At 37.7% G+C, this 21,445-nt stretch overlaps 1 protein-coding gene across 2 annotated transcripts in view; it reads right to left on the minus strand.

The window, feature by feature from the left end:
- The window catches only part of pcdh17 (protocadherin 17), a 106,895-nt gene that overhangs the window by 81,220 nt on the left and 4,230 nt on the right, over positions 1-21,445 (minus strand). For both annotated transcript variants that reach the window (XM_052026278.1, XM_052026277.1), the window contains exons 2-3: positions 2,996-3,054; positions 2,705-2,877 (exon numbers count right to left, since the gene is read on the minus strand). In XM_052026278.1, the coding sequence (XP_051882238.1) occupies positions 2,705-2,877; positions 2,996-3,054 (232 nt within the window). The remainder of the gene's footprint in view (positions 1-2,704; positions 2,878-2,995; positions 3,055-21,445) is intronic.

Genomic DNA, 21,445 nt, shown 5'->3' on the forward strand with positions numbered 1-21,445 from the left:
TATGAGCATCAGTTTTAGATATAAAACTGTGGTTGCAATTCTGGTTAAAATAAATTCAAACTTAAAGTAAACTAAATTCATTAAAAACAGAAGAGCATTCTGAGCTCTATTTATGAAGTAAAAGCACTGCATGAGATTCTATTTCTCATACTCTAATGTTATGAGACAATGATAAGATCTTACACTGAATATAAATTATGCTGGAACAGTCCTCAAAACCCCACTGATGTCTGCCAATGCCTTGAAAGTAGAGCTATCATGATGATTTCAAAAGCTTCTCCATTAAAATCTTTTATTGAAATCTTTAGAAATGGTCTTGGGTGACTGTATGGCAAGCTGTAAAATGTCCATCATCTCTAATGCACTGTACTATGTTACAAATCAGATAAAGAACTCAAGGAAAATTTTAAGATTATATCTATCAAAAGGGAATTCAAATTGTACTGCATTTGAAATTCTAGTCGCCTCAGCTGAAGGAATATTTTATCTTTAACTTTTTTTTATTATTTCACAATGAAGGTTCCTTTCAGAATTCATTTCCATAGGCTTTGAAATGTGCTCTCTATCTATAAATTAAGAAGATCAATTAGATTCTACTTCATTGAAGGTAAGTTTGTTTGTACTATTCCTAATCTGTACTGATCAAATTAAATTAGTTATCAGTCTGGTTTCTCTTGATTTTTAATGTTTTTTTTCAAATTTTAGGGTGTCTTCACTGAGCACTTTTGCTGCCCAGGTGAACAAGAATTAGCTTTTTCAATAACAAGACTTTGGAGGATGGTTCACATTATATCCATCACTGTTTGAAACATTTTGAAATTTCAGAAACAGTAATGTAAAAGTAACTATGAAAGGTGAGACACCTCCTGTGCATCTTGGTAGTTATCTCAATGCTTGCATTTTTATATTGCGCAGTCACGCAAGCCCATTTTAAGATTTGTTTCTAACAGAATATTGAAAAACTTTAGCAAAACTCTGAAGATGATAATCCAGAACCCAGTGTACAAAGCAAGTGTGCTGTTCTATTCTTGTACTTAGTATCATCGTGGACCATGTCAACTTTTATCCTATATATCACATTAAATAATGAATTAAATAAATGTATAAGTTTGTGAATGTCCTATATTTGTGATATTTTTAAAATAAAAATACTACTGAGGACAACACTGTAAGGGTTTTCATAGAATTCAGAGTTGGCTGTCTGTTTGTAATTTAATGCATAATACTTTTCATGGCCCAATGAAACTGCTTCTTTTACTGGAAATTTGTTTCCATGAGAATTTAACCTCTTGTTTTTTAAGGTTTACCCACTTTACAGCATTGAGTGGGTGGGAATGTAAGCAGAGAAATTCTCATAGTGAATCATTAAATATAAAAAAATTCTCTTTGCAGAACGTTTAATGGAAGGCACAAGTTTTGTTTCCAAATACATGTTGACTTTTCCCATTGCCTTTGGTATATTTTTCTAAAAAAGACATTACAGTGGCATAGAGCATTCTTTCTTGACTATTTCAGAACAGAAAAAGATGTCAAATTACTTCCTAGACATGATTCAGAAGAATAAAATGACATCCTTGCTGCATGATATCTAGGAATTTAACTCTAGCAATAAAACGTGTTTCAACAAAATAAAATGTTTAAACAGTGTTAACAGGAGTGGCAGTGGTTTAGAATCTGGGGTCCAAATTAGAAGAGGAAACAGCTAAAACTGGAGACCCAAGCCTCCTGATAAACTGAACTTTGAGATTAATCTGAATAATTCTGACCAACAGCAGATGCTGTTTGGCCATCCAGAGATAGTTCACTGGATTTCTGAATATCAAAATGAGTTGGTTTGAACTCCGACCCTCAGGCTTGCCGATAGCTGAATGGATAATAATTGGTAATGGCCAACCACGCTGTTGTGGAGCAGAGTAGTAAAAATGTAAGTAACTAAAGAGAACTTAGCTTTTTGTTCACGGACCTTTAATGACTGCTGATAAAGGTGAATTATAGAAATACTTCTGAGAGAGATCCTGAATCAGGTGCCTCTTAGTAGTGTGTGCAAAGAGTCTACCAGTTGCTTTAGAGTATTTCAGACACTTTTGGTGAGTATGAGTTACTCATAACATTGGACATTCTACCTCCTTTCAGGACCAAAATTAGGGATGCACCATGGAGCAATTTCTAGTTTATCCTTCAGCTATGTATAAGAAATGTGAAATGAACTGCTGTTATTTAAAACTGATTTATCAATATGACAGCCAAGGGTAGATTTTACAAATCGGATTGCCACTGCTCTACAATATGGGAACAGACCTCAGTTACTGGGTAGTGAGGTCAGCACATTCAGTAGCATTTCCCATTCATTGCCCACAGGAAATACTGCTGCACTAACTAAGCTCTCTGTCTGAATTCCCAATAGTTCTCCATCACAAAAACTTCACAATGGAGGTGTGTATTTTCAAAATCTACTCTCCAGCTGTTTTAATCAAGGAACTTAAATCAGATTCCAATGGAACAAAAGTGACTTATTACTGGGACAGTAAATTATTTAAAAAATCTATTCAGCATTACTTTTTTCAATGATCTCTCCACATTACCCACTGTAAAATAATCCATCTCTACTGTGTTTTACTGGGAAACAAAATATCAAATTTCCTCTTCAAAGATATTCAGTGAGCGTATAGCTTTTCAATTTTGAGTCATTACAGCTTTAACTAACCTTGTTCAGGGACTGGGGGTTTGGCTGTCGTAGATTTTATCTTGAGAGCATCTTTGGCAGACATGTCACAGCAGGAGCCTTTATTAGTGTCTTGGTCGCTGTCGGCTTGGTCACTATCTCCATGTCCACTGTCCCTCAAACTCACCCTCTCTGGATCTTTAAATGTGGAATTACTGGAACAAAAGACAGCACTATTCTTCACCACATCAATTTTGAGTAATTTGGTCTGACTAAGCAATATAGACAGGAATGCAAATAGAGTGGGTAAGACAGATATTTAATAAGACTTACCTTTGAACAAACTGCTGCCTGCTGCCCATGTAATTGGGCTCTGCGGGAAAATTGTCTGTCTGTGAAGAACAGATGAAGAAATTTAAGTGTATTGGTACATATTAAAATATCCTAGAGCAAAGCAAAATTTCCTAGAGGCAAATGATTAATAATTCAAAAATTCCATTTTATCTTTTGATTTATACACTCTAATTTCCTCTAAAAGACCCTTGTTCTATCATTGCATGTCCTAAATAACAGATTACCACAGGGCAAGAATTTTGCTGGGTTAAACAACACAACTTTGTTCTCCTGAATTTGAATTAGAGCCAGCATGAAGATAGCTTCTTAATCATCACCAAGCAATTCTGGGATGGAATTCTCAATTAATCACTTTTAACTTTAACACAATTGACAAAAATGTCTAGTAAACAGAAAATTATCACCTTTTCACTTTTGAATATCTCATTGTTCCATTAGTTTCAGATCTAATTATATACTTAACAGAAATGGAATGACGTTTTTGACTGCAAAACAGAGAGGGCTGATACACACAAATTCTTGTCTTCAGTGTGGTGTAAGAAAAAGATCTAGAAGATCCATTTCTTTAATGTAAAATACAAATGCAATGGATTAAATATAGTATACCATTTTAATGATTTTAAAATATTAACATTTGCACATCTTCATTCCTCCTCCGAATGTTCTTCTTACTACATAAAATAGGTTTTGTAAGCAGCCTATAATTTAAATATCTGAAATAACTGATTTATGTATTATATATACCCCATGACATGAAGGGTTTAACCACTTAATACTTTGACATTTGGTTGCCGCATTTTGTTTAATAATTAGATAGTCTGATAACTAGATACCCTGCTGCATATTTGTAGAAATGCACTGTGGCATAGACTGAATTTGCAGATCATTAACAACCATAGAACTCGGTCTGAACAGAGAGGATAAAAATTAAACATTTAAGTGGTAGGTGCCTTACAATCAACATTTCAGCCCTAGTCACTAAAACCAGCTGGTTCAGCTAATTATTAGTTATAAATTATATCCAGTTCAATTCCTTTTTATTTCTATCAAAATGGTGTTAATTGCAGCATAGCATTTGACACATAGTTGTTATCCTTCCAAGTGTGGACATTGCTGCCTGGACTAACTTTCCAGTGCAGAGGGAGTACTTAAATTAAGGTGCCAGTGCAATCTGCTTCTATTCCAATGCTGGCCTAGAGAGCTTTATGGGCAGCTAACTACCACCCTGTCATGGCTGTCCATGTGAAGGTCACACGAGCATTAACTGACTTTGCCTTGGGTTCATTGCAGATTAAGGGAATTTTCTGTCACTAATTAGCTATTCATGTCACAATGTGTTCTCAGGTGACAGATCCTCATGGCATACAAGGTCTTTTCAACTAGAAGCCAAACAAAAGTGGCAGCCTTTCCAAGTGGCCTGGAGTTATTTGAATGTCTTCTTCTCAGAATGAAGGTTTACTAACATGCCAGGAAAATGCATGTGATCTGTGACTCCATGCATAAAATTATATTTACAATTGCCTTTATGCCCAGCAGTCAACTCTTCTGAGGAAACGGCAATTTCTCTATTCAGTCTGTGCCAAAATGGAAAGTGTAGTAATTTTACATTTTCATGACCACCGCCAGTCTAAGGTACACTTTGCTTTTACCGATAAGAGAAATTCCATCATCAAATTATTCATCTGTTCTGAGGATATACACACACACACATACATATGCTTGGACAGCTCCAGCTTACAAGACCAAAAGAGATATATTTGTTTGATAAAAATATCATGGGATATGGTACAAAGGCATGAAAGTTTGAGTTGCAGATCAACTATAACCTAACTATTCCTTGTGTTCCTTTATTTCCAGATATGACCAAACAAGTTCTCCAAAACTGCATAAATGTACCCATTCAGTTTTCCAGCTATACATTATTTCTCCTCCATAAATTGTTCATATTATATGTTTCAGGATTCCTGTTTGTGACTTATAAGCAGGACCTTGTTCTAAATTAGCCCTAATGAGCCAGGTCACAGTCCTGTTCGCCATTCAGAATATCTCATTTGATGTGAGAGAAGAAAAAGCAAACAGAGAAAGAGATAATTTCATTTCAATAGTTCACCTTTCTTTGGGCTTCATAATGAAAGCTTCCACAGAGCACACTGATCCCATCGGTTGGAACAAAGAACTTTTATATGCTCGATAATTCTCCTGCCCATTAGTTAATCTTCTCAGTAAAGCCATGTACGTTTCAGCAAAATGTTATACGTAAGTATTTTCATCAATACCTATTATATCTTCAGAAACATTCTCAAAAGCTGTGGGATCCAGATTCACACCACACAGTAAGTTTACCCATTATTTTATGTGGAATGCAAAATCCAGCAAACTATGAGCTCAGATTTGGTGGGAAAATGAGAATTATTGTAATTTTTTGTAACTACTTTCCTATTGCTCATTTGCTTCGTGTACAGTAAGGTTAAAATAATTCAAGATTAAATGGGTTAAATGAGTTTTACACATTAAAGTCTAAAGCACTTAAAAGTTTACTGAGCAGAAACAGTTGTCAAAAATACACTCAGTGGTGGATAATTATTTTGTTTTGTCTTTATCCATTTGGAACATGGAATATGTCAAATTGTATTAGGATACAGGAGTGGTTGTTGACAATTTTATTATTGCACTTTTTGAACATGATATAACATGGCTTTTTATATATGTCAATGTATTCTTCTATTACACAACCCAAGAGCATCATAAAAACACAACTAGCTTGACCATATTGTGGTATTCAGTGTATTTACATCATTCAGCAAAGATACATACTTAGCAGTAGGTATGCTGTCAATGAAAGGCACATTAAGACCCTATTGAAAGGGCTTCCCTGTCAATTACAGCACAGGAATGATACGATTGCCAGAATTTTCCTGTCCATTTAATACAGTAGCTCATATCAACCACACTGTCTTGTCAATAAAACAGTACTGAATCCTATTAATGGTGCAATCCTGTCAATATCATCTGACTTCTTGTGTCTCAACCTCTCCAGTATCAGTAAAACCTACAGAATGGGATTATAAGGTTATTCTCTGTCAGATGTACTGCATACAAATTTATCAGAAATATGATATTTTATCTGAGCCCTATTTGCAAAATTGAAAGAATCCCTCAATGTATGCATATGAGTAAGCTTGTAATAAGAGACAAGTAACTCGAATATCAAATGAAGGACTATCATAGAATCACAAAAAGAAACTACAATCTCCATTTAAATACCAACTTTCACAACTTTTTGATATTCCAAGTGCTTTACAACTAATGAAGTATATTTTTTTGTTTTATATGTAATCATTGTTGTAATGACTATGATAGCTTGTCCACAGTGGGACTCCATTAAAAGCATTGTGCCAAGGACTATGCAGGAATAAAAGATCAGGAGCAGGCAACTAAGACCCTCGAGCTTGTTCCACCATTTAATAAGATCACAGCTGATATATGATTTAACTCCATTACCTCACATTACTCACATATCCTTTAAAACCTTTATGTGTCAGAAGTCCATTATCAATAAAGTTACAACTGGCTAAGGATCAATTGTTGTTGGCAGAACATTGTTCCAAATTTTTATCGCCATATGCATGTAGTAATATTTCCTAACTTCATTCCTGAAGGCCGGGTCTAATTTTTATACTGTGCTCCAATTCCCATATTTCCCAATAAGTGGAAATACCTTCTATCCACCCTATTTACTCCTTTAATATTTGAAAGCAGTCAAATCACTGGCACCACTGATAAGTTGGTCTACAGATGCCTTTTGAAGAATGTCTTTTGGGTTACAACATTTTTTTTTAAACATAAAACCATGGGATCATTTACAACCACCTGAGGAATCAGACAGACGCTTAATACTATTTGAAAAGCAGCATATTCAATACTACTGAACTCCAGTACTGCACTGGATGTCAGCCTAGATTTGCACACAACCTTTTGGAATAGGAGTCGAATATAAAATTTTGTGTCACAGAGGTGGTGCTACCAACTAAGCCGTAACTGACAGTAAATGCATGGAATAAATATGGTTACTCAGCTGTGCATCTAAGAATCTAATTTCTAGGCACAATAGAAACTGTCAACTATTTTCATAACAAAGTAAGGGTGACAGACATTGAGTTATGATACATGAATCTGATATCAGGTAAAATGAATCTTGTATTTAACAGGACAAGATGAAGGGTTGCAAACAAGAATCCATGCATTCAAAGGTGGAAAGAGATGTAAGAGCTGTGCGTATCAATCACATTTTACAATCATGGGACATTGAAACAGCATGAAATAATGAAATTGTCAGAGAATATGCTTTAGTGATTTAAATTGAGGGATAAACAGTGGTTGGCAACTAGACAGACGTCCTAACTTTATTGAAGTAAAGCTATAAGTGTTGACTAATTTATCCTTGACCTGTGCTGCTAAACGCTGACAGTAACTACTGTGCTTCTGAAATTCAATGTCGCTGAATTTCAGTGGTGGAGTACAATGCATAGCTGCTAGTACAGAGTGTTCAGTTCATTTGTTCAGCAGCGTGTTTACAGCTGGATACTTTACTATCTACGTCAGGACCTTCGTTTTAACATCTCGGGTGCAAGATGGCATCTGCAGCAAAGTAACACTCCCTCAAAGCTAGACTGAAGTGTCAGCCTGGGTAACACGTTCAGGTTTTATGTCATGAAATTTAAACCTATAATCAGAGATGAGACCAATACCACTGAGCTAAGGTTGATAGCTTGATATGTCCAGAGCCTGCATCACTATAGACTGGCATTACTCAGTTGTTCATTAAAAAAGAAACAAGTTGCTAAGGAGTAACACTGCCAAAACAAGGTAAAATCCCACTTCATAAAAAACAGATATTTTTGCAGTCATTATGGTCTTGAGAACAGTGTGCATTATATATTTATGGATGATACATTTCCAATGAGCAAAATTAATTTCTAAATCTTAAATAAATCTGCATAAGAGCAAAACTGGAGTAATTTGTTTCAAATAACTTACTTGCTTAAATTTATAGAAGTTTACACATTATGTGCACAGAATCTGCATATATTTAAGTATCTACTTTAATCAGTTCAATAAAGCGTCTAATATCTACATCCAATATAAAGTAAATCATGTTCAAATATCAAGCCTTGTCAATTCTGAAAGATACTCACAAGGCACCATCTTACTGAAGTAATAAAGTTCCACTAGTTTTATTTCACTAAGATGGTTTGTAGTTTACATTATTTTGGCAAAATAATTTGATGGTTTTTACATCTGTGCAGTAAACTCTCCATATCTGACTAAATTCCACTAAAATGAATTAGAAAGATGAACAATGTTCAAATAAATTCCTTGTTAAATGCTTGTTGATAGAGATGCTTTTTAAGAGATTGTTCAATGTACAAATCAAAATTTAGAAGAATGCACAGACATGCAAATGCAGTTTAATACTCAAGAGTTGCTGCAAAGGACATTACTTGCTCTAAGATTTTTTTTCATTTCACAGATGTAGATTTCCATACACATATCAGTAAAACAACAGTGATACCACCAATAAACACACCTACTCCTCTTCTCCCTTTTCAGTATTCTGAAAGGATAACTTTCATTTCTGCTAATACCCACTCCCTTTGCTACAGTACTTCCCCAAGCAACCCGAAAAGGTGCAACACTTGCCCTTTTAACAGCTTCCTTCTCAATCTCTATGGTCCAAAATGCTCTGTGCTGCATAGCAATTTATTTACACTCCTTTAAATTTATTGTTCTGTATGATGTGGTCTCCTCAACACCGGGAAGATCAAAAGCAAATTTGGTTAATGCTTTGTGGAATACCTCCATAAATATGCAGGTGTGATACCTGGCTCCTAGTAGCGTGCTGATTTAAAAATCTGTATTGGTCCCATTCTTACCTCTCTGTCCTTGACCTCCTACACTGTTGTAAGGAAGCTCAATACAAATTCGAGGAACAGGTTGAACAAGGTACTCTAGGACTTTCTAGACTCAAGATGAATTCAACAATTTGAAATAATCAGCATTTCCTGCTCTTTCACTTCAGATTTCCAGCATTCAGGCTATCTTCCTCTAGTAACTTGCGCTCCCCAATTTGCTTCAATTCCACGTTCACCGCATTTGTCATTTAATTTCTCCTGCCTCTGATCCTTTCAAGACCTTTCTTTTTGTTCTTTTCTTCTCTCCTTACCCCACCCCTTCTCTGTACCACAAAACTAGTTTTATGTGTTTCAGATTGAAAGGGCATCAACCTAAAGTGTAAACTGTTTCTCTCCCTATTTCCTGCAATTTTGAATTTAATTTTATTGAAAAGATATAAAAATAAGAAACAATTACAAAACTTATTTTGATCTAACTGAATGACTGTTTGTCAACATGATTTTCCCCTAAAAATGCATGGATTTATTTCAGTTTTGTATATTTTCTATCTATGTTTAACATACTCACCTTAAACCAATATTCTACACGTTAGGATGTGTCAGAAACTTAATCTGTGGCATGAAGCCTGTTATCTCCATTTGACATAGTAGGAGTACAAATATTTAATTTGTTTCAAATGGTATTAAACACAATTAATCAAATAAAAGAAGAGTCTTTCAAATTCTTAAATTTTTGAACTTTTTTTTACCTTGGCACAAGGCTGGAAATGTCAGATCTGATGACAAAACTAATTCTCGATTTTCTCATAAGCACTTGAAAGATGAAATCATGAACATTCAGAAAACAATGCAATTAATTAGGATGCCCAGAATACCCCTAAATTTACTTGTGAAAAATTAAAACTAAAATATTAGTAAACTGGGATAGAATAGTTTTTAAATATGTGGCAATGGGCTGATGGTGCAGTGAATAACCATAGTATTCTGTCACCATTGAGATATGGATGAGAATCTTATCGTTGATTGATCAAATGAAAGCTCTCCTGTTGATCTTAATATGCCATTGTAATCAATATATCAATATGGCTGGCACAATGGTGCGGCAGTAGTACTTCTCTATCATAGCTCCAACAACCAGGGCACATTCTCCCTGAGGCTTCTGTTTCCAACCACATCCCAAAAATGTGCTGCTTTATAAGCTGATTAACCACTGTAAATTACCCCTAGTGGGTGGTAGGAGAATTAGAGGAGTTGATGGACTTGTAAAAGAGAATAAGTTAATGGAAAATAAGTAGGGGAATTAAATTGATGGGATTGTTCTGACAGCCAACAAAGACTCAATGGGCCATAGAACCATAGAAAACTACAGCACAGAAAACAGGCCATTTGGCCCTTCTAGTCTGTGCCGAAACATTATTCTGCTAGTCCCATTTACCTGCCCCCAGCCCATACCCCTCCAGACCTCTCTCGTCCATGTATCTATCCAATTTACTCTTAAAAGTTAAGAGTGAGCCCGCACTTACCACATCAAATGGCAGCCCATTCCACACTCCCACCACTCTTTGAGTGAAGAAGTTCCCACTAATGTTCCCCCTAAACCTTTCCCCCTTCACCCTAAAGCCATGTCCTCTCGTACTTATCCCTAAAGCCATGTCCTCTCGTACTTATGTAGAAACATAGGAACATAGAAAAACTACAGCACAATTCAACCCTTCGGCCCACAAAGCTGTGCCGAACATGTCCCTACTCTAGAAATTACTAGGCTTACCCATAGCCCTCTATTTTATTCAGCTCCAAGTACCTAACAGTCTCTTGAAAGACCCTATTGTATCTGCCTCCACCACTGTTTCTGGCAGCCCATTCCACGCACTCACCACTCTCTGAGTAAAAAACTTACCCCTGACATCTCCTCTATATCTACTCCCCAGCACCTTAAACTTATGTCCTCTTGTGGCCACCATTTCAGCCCTGGGGAAAAGCCTTTGACTATCTACCCGATCAATACCTCTCATCATCTTATACACCTCTATCAGGTCCCCCCTCATCCTCCGTCTCTCCAAGGAGAAAAGGCCGAGTTCCCTCAGCCTGCTTTCGTAAGGCATGCTCCACATTCCAGGCAGCATCCTTGTACATCTCCTCTGCACCCACTCTATGGCTTCCACATCTTTCCTGTAGTGAGGTGACCAGAACTGAGCACAATACTCCAAGTGGGGTCTGACCAGGGACCTATATAGCTGCAACAATACCCCGCGACTCCTAAGTTCAATTCCCCGATTGATGAAGGACAATACACCATATGCCTTCTTAACCACAGAGTCAACCTGCGCAGCCGCTTTGAGTGTCCTGTGGACTCGAACCCCAAGGTCCCTCTGATCTTCCACACTGCCAGGAGTCCTACCATTACTACTATATTCCGCCAACATATTTGACCTACCAAGATGAACCACTTCACATTTATCTGGGTTGAACTGCAACTGCCACCTCTCAGCCCAACTTTGCATCCTATCTATGTCCCTCTGTAACCTCTGACAGCCCTCCAAACTATCCACAACACCCCCAACCTTTGTATCATCCGCAAACTTACTAACCCACCCCCCCAATTCCTCATCCAGGTCGTTTATAAAAATCACAAAGAGTAAGGGTCTCAGTACAGACCCCTGAGGTATACCACTGGTCACCAACCTCCACTCAGAATACGACCCTTCAACAACCACTCTTTGCCTTCTGTGGGCCAGCCAGTTCTGGATCCACACTGCAATGTCCCTTTGGATCCCATGTCTGCTCACCTTCTCCATAAGCCTTGCATGGGGTACCTTATCAAACGCCTTGCTGAAATCCATATACACTACATCTACTGCTCTCCCTTCATCAATGTGTTTAGTCACATCCTCAAAAAATTCAATCAGGCTCGTAAGGCAGGACCTGCCCTTGACAAAGCCATGCTGACTGTTCCTAATCATATTATACCTCTCCAAATGTTCATAAATCCTGCCTCTCAGGATCTTCTCCATCAGCTTACCAACCACTGAGGTAAGACTCACTGGTCTATAATTCCCTGGGCTATCCCTTCTCCCCTTCCTGAATAAGGGAACAACATCCGCAACCCTCCAATCTTCCAGAACCTCTCCCGTCTCCATCGACGATGCAAAGATCATCGTCAGAGGCTCCGCAATCTCCTCCCTCACCTCTCACAGCAACCTGGGGTACATCCCATCCGGTCCCGGCAACTTATCTGACTTGATGCTTTCCAAAGGTTTCAGCACCACCTCTTTTCTAATATCTACACGCTCAAGCTTTTCAGGCCGCTGCATGTCCCCACTACAATCCGCTAGATCCTTTTCCGTAGTGAATACTGACATAAAGTATTCATTAAGTACCTCCGCTATTTCTTCCGGATCCATACACACTTTCCCACTGCTGCACTTGATGGGCCCTATCCTTTTGCATCTCATCTTCTTACTCTTCACATACTTGTAGAACGCCTTGGGGTTTTCCTTAATCCTGCCCGCCAAGGCCTTCTCATGTCCCCTTCTGGCTCTCCTAATCTCTTTCTTAAGTTCCTTCCTTTTAGCCTTGTACTCTTCCAGATCTCTAACATTACCTTGCTCTCTGTACCTTTTGTATGCTTTTCTTTTCCTTTTGACTAGATTTATTATAGCCTTCATACACCACAGTTCCTGTATCCTCTCGTGACTCCCGTCTCATCGGAACATGTTTATGCAGAACTCCACACAAATACCCCCTGAATATTTGCCACATATCTTCCGTACTTTTCCCAGAGAACATCTGTTCCCAATTTAATCTTCCAATTTCCTGCCTGAGAGCCTCATAATTCCCTCTACTCTAAGTAAACGCCTTTCTGGTCTGTCTGTTCCTATCTCTCTCCAGTACTAACGTAAACGAGATAGAATTATGATCACTATTACCAAAATGTTCACCCACTGAGAGATCTGACACCTGACCAGGTTCATTTCCCAATATCAAATCAAGCACAGCCTCTCCTCTTGTAGGTCTATCTACATACTGCGTCAAGAACCCTTCCTGAACATACCTAACAAACTCCACCCCATCTAAACCCCTCACTGTCTGGAGATGCTAGTCAATGTTCGGGAAATTAAAATACCCCATCACAACAACTCTGTTATTCTCACACCTTTCAAGGATCTGCTTCCCTATCTGCTCCTCAATAACCCTGTCACTATTGGGCAGCCTATAAAAAACACACAGTAAAGTTATCGACCCCTTCCTGTTCCTAACCTCCACCCACAGAGACTCCGTAGACAATCCCTCCACAATGTCCACCTTTTCCGCAGCTCTGACACTATCTCTGATCAACAGTGTCACTCCCCCACCTCTTTTGCCTCCCTCCCTGTCCTTCCTGAAATATCTAAAACCCGGCACTTGAATCAACCATTCCAGCCCCGGAGTCATCCAAGTCTCCGTAATGGCCACCACATCATAGCTCCAAGTATCGATCCAAGCTCTAAGCTCATCCGCCTTGTTCACAATACTCCTTGCGTTAAAATAGACACATCTCAAGCCTGTCTGAACACTTCCCTTCTCTATCACCTGCCTATGGTACTTACTCCTAGCTTCCTCTATTTGAGAGCCAAACACCTCTTCCCCAGTCTCTCCAGTATGGATCCCACCCCCCAACAATTCTAGTTTAAACTCTCCCCAGTAGCCTTAGCAAACTTCCCCGCCAGTATGTTGGTCCCCCTGGGATTCAAGTGCAACCCGTCCTCTTTGAACAGGTCATACCTGCCCCAAAAGAGGCCCCAATGATCCAGAAAACTGAATCCCTGCTCCTTACTCCAATCCCTCAACCACGCATTTAACCTCCTCCTCATTCTGTTCCTATACCCACTGTCGCTTAGCACAGGCAATAATCCGGAAATTACTACCTTTGAGGTCCTGCTTCTCAACTTCCTTCCTAATTCTCTATAGTCTCTTTTCAGGACCATTATTGTCATAAGAAAATAGGAGAAATACAAAATCATTTTGATCATTCACAGCACACATCATAAAGGGCAAAGTCCAAAAGCACAAAACCGTCTATGAATTTGCAATAAATTGCTAATATGATTTTTAATCCTTTTTTTTCCACAACATTTGTTTTAAGAGAGGAGATTTCAGTTTTTCAATGAGATTTTCAAAACATTCTTGAAGCATTTTCTCTGTCTTCCTGAAAAACTCTGGCCTTGAAGGGACTTGGCGTAAAATGCTTGTTCTGGGGATGTAGAGTCAGACATGTTTTGTACACCAAAACTGGTTGAGGTCAGAGCCTTGATGCTGGGAATGTTAGCCTAACGTATGTAACAATAATGTTTTATGTAGTGTCATTAATGTTGTAAACCATCTCAATGCACTCCACAGAAACATATTCAAAACCAAAATAAATCAGCATTGAGCCAAAGAAGAAATCAATATAACAGTGCAAGTAGGTATTAAGAAGCATCTTAAAAAAGGCAGAGATTTTGGTCGGGATTTCCAGAGTTTAGCAACTAAACGAGTGAAGGAAGGCATTCCTGGAAAAGGTGGAATCAAGAATGTTGAGAATGAATGAGATAACATGCAAGACTGCAAAATGCTAGGCTCATGGTCTGAATCATGCAGCTACAGCAACTTTAATTCACTTTGTTTAGTTGTACACTGGACTACATCTGACTGAAAATTGCACTCTGCCTGCTAGGATAGAATTTTACATGGATGTGAACAAAAACAGGCCATATATCCCTTCAACCATACTTGGTCATTTGATCATCAGCTAATCTTTAACAACTTATGCCTTTGTTTACTATTTACCCATTTTTACTCAATTTTCATTGTTTTTTTTTATTAAATAGTGTATCACTTCAGTCTTGAAACTTCTTAGTGCTCTAATGTACATAATCTTTTGAGGAAAGCATTCCAGATACTCACTTTCTTTTTTGGGAAGGTTCTTCTTGATTTGGCTTCATTAACAGCCAAGCTTCAGTTTTGTGGTTAAGTTCACTTGATTTACCCACAAAAGTTGTTTCTCTCTAATGATGCTATCAAATATTTCTAACATTTTAAGTACCCCAATCACATTAAGCTTGTAAACATATGTGTTGACATTAGAATATAAAGAATAGCAAGTTTAGGCTATTTGTCCTCAAGGGTGCTCCATGATTCAGTAAAATAAGGCTAGTCGTCCACCTCAGGTTGGAGGTCATGTGGAAACAGAGACTGGATTACATTTTACTGGGCCCTTACTGAATTAAAAGTACAGTTGAGAAGTTTAGTCCCATGTGTTGTGTGGCTTATGGCACTTGGGAAGTCTGAGACATTTTTTATGGCTTGGATGACCAAATCTGCAAGAGGTGTTTGCAGACTGATCAGCTTGATCATTGGGTTTTGGAGCTTGAGCACCAGCTGGAGATACTACAGTGCATCCGCAAGGCTGAGAATTACATGGATATCGTGTTTTTGAGAGGTGGTCTCCTTGTAGTTTAAGGTGTTTAGTAAGTAAATGGGTTGTCACCAAGCAGAAAAAGGGTGACAGACAGGTAGTCAAGGAATCTTCAGAATGTATCTCACTCGAAAACCATTTCTTTTTGTTTGAAAATAGTAGAGATAAATGTATCTCTGGGAAGTCTAGCCAGAGTCAAGATTATAAAGGTGTTGGTGCCTCAGCTCCAGAAGAGGAGAGGAGCAGTCTAAAGGCATTTGTGGTAGGAGGCTTAACAGTGAGGGGAATAGATAGGTGGTTCTGCAGCTGTAGATATGAGTCCAGGATGAAGTGTTGCCTCACAGGTGCCAGGGTCAAGGATGTCACAGAATGATCACAGGGCATTCTATAGGGAGAGATAAACAGCCAAAGATTGTGGTCCATATTGGTACTAATGGCATAGGTAAAATGAGGGATGAGGTCCTGCAACATGAATTTAGGGAGCTCAGTAGCAGATTAAAGAGTAGGATTTTCAAGACTGTAATGTCTGGATTATTTCCTGTGCCACATGCTAGCAATATGGCAACCAGAGGATAGGTCAGATGAATGCATGGCTAAAGAGATGATGTAGGGAGGTGAGGCTTTTAAATTCTGGATCACTGCGATCATTTCTGTAAAGATGGACAGATTGTACCTGAACTGGAATGGGTTCAGCACTTTTGCAGGGAGAATTACTGGTGCTACTTGGGAGGGGTTTAAACTAATTTGACAGAAGAATGGGATGCAAAGTAGATGGGCAATTGGGGGAAGTACAGTGAAATATAGAAGGAAAACTGCACTGTCCAGTGGGCAGAGCATACATAGGCATGACAAAGTATAAGAGCGGAATGCAAGGCTAAACTGCATCTTTTTTAATGCAAAGAGTTGACCAGTAAGCCTGACTGAGAGCAACGATTACACATAGAAATATGATATGTGTTGCTATCACAGAGACATGGTTGAAAGTAGAGCAAGACTGATAACCCAGCAATCTAAGGGAATAATCTTTTCATGTGTAAAGTGGGGGAGCAATGAAATTCTAGAACAAGTTACCAGTAAGAAGGAGGTATTTGATGCCTTCATGAGTTTAAAGGTGCATAGATCCCCACAGCTTGCTGTGATGTATTCTGGATTGCTCAAGGAGGCAAGCAAGGAGACTACTGACATGCTGACAGAGAGTATTAAATCTCTGCCAGCCACTGGTGAGGTGTAAAATGACTGGAGTACAGCAAATGTGATGAACAGGCAAGGATTAATCAGTTAGTCAACATTGCTTTGTTAAGAGGAAATTCTGACTGAATTTTTCAAAAAAGAAACAAAGTGTATTGCTGAGGGCAGTGTATTTGATATAATCTACATGGACTTCAGTAACGTCTGCCATTTCAGCCTACCAAATCCATGCTGGATCACAGAGAAATTCCTTTATCACTAGTTTTCCCTCTAACCTATTATCCCCAAATTACCATCAACTCCCCCAGATTCCACCACTCATGGGCAGTTTGCAATGGCCAATTAATTTACCAATCCACACCTCTGTGTGGGAGGAAACCGGAGCACCAGGCGAGACTAATGTGGTCACAGGGAGAACATGCAACTCTACACAGACAGCAACTGGAAGTCAGAATTGAACCCAGATACCTGGAGCTACGAGGAAACAGCTTTACTCACTGCACAACTGTGCCACCTGCCTTTTGCAAGGGAGACTACACTAAAAGGTTAGAGCTCATGGGATCCATGGCAAATTGATGCATTGGATCCAAAACTGGCTTGGTAATAGAAGGGAGAAGATAATGGTGGAAGATTGCTTTTGTGATTGGAAGCTTATGACCAGTCATGGGCCACAGGGATCAGTGCTGAGACCCTTACTGTTTGTTTTATATATATTAACAATTTCAATGTGAATGTGGAAAGTATCATTGGTTGTTTCGCAGATGACAGAATAATTGGTAGTGTTGTTGATGGTGCATAAAATAATCATTGGCTATCGGATTATATTGATATACTGGGAAAATGTGCTGCGCAATGGCAGATGGAAGTTAATCCTGATAAATGTAAGGTGTAGCATTTTGGGAGGACTGATAAGGCTAGGATACACACTATGAATAGTACGGCTATAGAGAGTATTGAGGAAAAGAGAGCCCTCTGCATACAAGTCAGAGGATCTCTGAAATGGCAGCACAGGTGGGTAATTTGGTTAAGAAGGCATTTTGGATACTTGCCTTCATAATCTAGGACATAGAATATAAGGGTAAGGGGGCTATTTAGAACTATATAAAACACTAGTTAGACCGCAGCTGAAACACCGGGTGTAGTTCCAGACAAAACACTATAGGAAGGGTGTGATTGCACTGGAGACGGTGCAGAGAATTTCACCAGGAGAAAGAATTTTTTCAGCCAGAGGGTGGTTGGAAGTTGGAATACACTGCCTGAAGGGTGGTGGAGACAGAGACTGTCACAACATTTAAAAAGTATCTTGACAAGCACCTGAATCATCAAGGCATGGGCCAAATGCTGGAAAATAGAATTATATATTTGCGTACTTGATGGTCAGCCTGGACAAGGTGGGCTGAAGGGCTGTATAACTCTATAACTCTGCGACATTCTGGCACAGGTGACAATGCCATATAATGAATATTGCAGTCCCTCGGTTTTGGAATAGTAAGGAGATTAATATTAATATTCCATGTTCAGTTACATGATTTCCACACCTCCACAGTGAATAGAGTAAAACCAAATTCACAGCATTGCCACATTACAGAATGCTGTCAAAAAAAAATATTGTGATCGAATATTATTCTGCAAAATGAATTTTATTTGAAAATGTTAAGTGTGGAATTATATTTAGATCTCAACTAAAATATTATTATCTGTGATATGAAATTCAGTAAAGAGTGCTGAACTTATTCATTTGAATGCTTATTTACCAAATAGCAACTTACATGATATAAGTGTTTTTCTCTCTATGTGTATTCAGTTTTGTCAATTACATTGAGAGGAAAATAACAGAGTTTACAACTTGTGCTTATTTTCTGACTGAAGGTGACATTTTCTTCTTAGCTGGCATCTGTTTTTTTTTGACCTGGAAGTGCATGAGCTGCTGAAATATTTTGTAGGAGTAAGATACCATGATGGTCATTAAGTTGTCTCTATAACTGTATCTACACTGAAAATGTTACTAATAAATCCTGACGAGATGTACTGTTCTGGTTATCCCTGGGCATATTAAATATATAGCAGAAACATGATGTTAATCTGGCAGAATTTTGCTTTGTATGACCATGGGCTTATCGAAAAGTAATGAAAAACATAAGAAATTTACATAGGTGGGTTGAAATTCTTTTTGATGATTTTCCATTGCAACAACCAACCACTGAAGGAGTCCTACAATCTGCCATACTCACTAACTGGCTATAACTGTTGGTAGTGATAATCAAGTTTGTGATAATATTCTACATCCACTTGAGTATGTAGTCCTTTAGTATTTATTAGTGAAGCAGCTGAGTGAATTTTCATCTTTTTTGCAAAGTTGATACTTTCTGGATTACTGGTTATTATCTTATTACGTGGTCATTATCTTATTGCTATTTGTGGGATCTTGTAGTGTGCAAATTGGCTGCAGCTTTCCTGAGAAAAGAACAGTAACCACAGTTCAAAAAGCACTTCCCCAGAGATGTGGTGCTTTGCCATGTCCTGAGAATGTTATAAACACTATAAACGCAAGTGACGTTTCTTTCTTAGAACTGATTTGTTAGTGGTAGATATATGCCGCTTTAAATATAACTTCTCCAGAATTAATCAGAGATAATCATATGGCACATGATCTGCTCCACAATGAAGGGAGGCAGAATCATAGATAGTTAACTAATAAAGTTGTGCAAACAACAAAGGTTGAACAATTAACCGTTGTTGATGTGTGTTCTGCCAGCAAAACAGGTAAACCCAGCTTCAGCTATGGCTGTGTGACAAGACTCGCACCTCTAGATCAGAAGTTTGCAGGTTGAAATCACACTTCAAAGCCATAATACAAAATCTAGCGTAACATTCAAATGGAAAACTGAGCTGCACTGGCAGAGATGCCATTTTTGGGTGAGATGTTAAACTCAAGATCCATCTGCCCTCTCAATGAATGTAGAAGATCTCCTGACAGCATTTCAAAGATGTTCAGATTAGTTTTCCTTCATCTCCAGGAAAATTCTTATTTTTCATAAAAATGATACCAATACATATTTTCTGATTTTTTAATCTCATTTTTACTTGCCAATGTAGGAGATGGGCTTGACTGGTTTTCACATTTCCCACATTACAACAGCGAATACTTTTGTGAAGTTCTTTATTGGTTGTAAACTGCTTTGGGATGCCCTGATGTTGTGAAAGGCCCAATATAAATGTGTGTGTGTATGTATATTTTATATATATATATATACTTCTTTCTACAATGCATGTACTTTCAAGATACATTAAACAAAAGTGAACTGCTTAATTGATAACCCATACAGAGACCTTTCCACAAAGCATCTTTGTGAGTAATAAAATAAACAAACACTTGTTCCATAGTTTGTACTGTCATGCTTTGGCTACATTTTGAGGTGAGCTATGCCTTTATTATTACTCACTTAAAAATATCTTGTGGGGCAATCAAATGGTAACAAATTGAATTATCATTTAAAGATTAAAATCTTTTTAAAAATTCTAATTCAATCATGAGCTTTCCAAAAGCTCTCATTAATTTAGGATGAAGTTTATATTAATTATCGAGTTTATGAATTTAAATTTATCTATGTTCTAAGAAGTGTTGTAAGTACAATCTCATTGTATATACTTATGGGACAAATGATACAGAGAATCTAAATGTGAATATATTCATTTAATAATGATTTATGCTGTTATTTCTAAATATTGCCGTGATTAAAACACATAGGTTGGTACGTGATAGTAAACAGGCACTTCATAACCTACAGTGAATGGTAGGAACTGACTTAGTGAAGGCATTTTAGGACTGAAGAAAAATGTTTTTAAATTATTATTTAAAAGAATTGAAGAGCGACTTATTCTTACTCGTCACATTGCTCCAAATGAGAACATTTCTGTAAATTAAACGATGCCATAAATTAAGGCAGATCAATTGCATTGAATCACCATATTTACATGACTGCAGCTCATCTTATGATGAAGTCAATGTAAGTGCAAGTTAAATTTATATCAGCAGTTGACAAAACACAAACCTTTGACAATGACTTATGTAATTTAAAGGTGTGAGCTGCTGTACTTATGGGTCTGACCTGTATGTGATTCCAGTCTCACACCAATTAGATTGATTTTCAGCTATTCTTCACAGCTAACTAGCTGGCCAATTATTAATACTACTACCATACCAGAGAAATTTGAGATGGCAAAAAGAATCATTTTTTCCTCATGCAAGGGACATTCCTAATGTTATAAAGCTAAATTAACCACAATGTCCCAAAAAGTCACGTCTCAGAATGCTTTCTCTATATTCAAAAGTTTCTTCTAAAAATTAAGCTGTACTGTGATAATCAAGCACAATTTCCTCACTGGAGGCCATGGTTTAAATATTAAAGCTGATTTAAAAAGATATTATAAAAATAAAGCTGTTATTTTAATGATAGCAAATACTCCTAATGTTAACAAAATTAACTTTCATAAAACTATTGGAATATCAATGAGCACTTATGAAATATATGTATCTATCATTAGGTGTTGTTACCCCTTGATCTATCAATGAAACCACTATGTCTTCTGGATCCATAAAGCCGAACAACTACAGATACATTTCTTTCCAAGATCAATGTAATTCAAAGCCAGCCAATAAATATAAAATCTATTGAGTTTCAAACAGGGCTTGTGAAAGTGTGTTTTGTTGATTAAGGTTAAATCACAAGTAACCCAGTAAGAAAACCAATGATTCTCTTTTCTTAAGAAAAGGAAGAAGAAAAGCAAAACAACTTCTCTATTTCGCTTAAATGTTGAACTGGTGCCTTTATGGAAGCCTTATCATGTCTAAGCCAACAGTAAAAGACCCAGTACATATCCTATACTGTCGGACTT

This window comes from Pristis pectinata, chromosome 11 (assembly GCF_009764475.1).
Source record: "Pristis pectinata isolate sPriPec2 chromosome 11, sPriPec2.1.pri, whole genome shotgun sequence".
NCBI lineage: Eukaryota > Metazoa > Chordata > Chondrichthyes > Rhinopristiformes > Pristidae > Pristis > Pristis pectinata.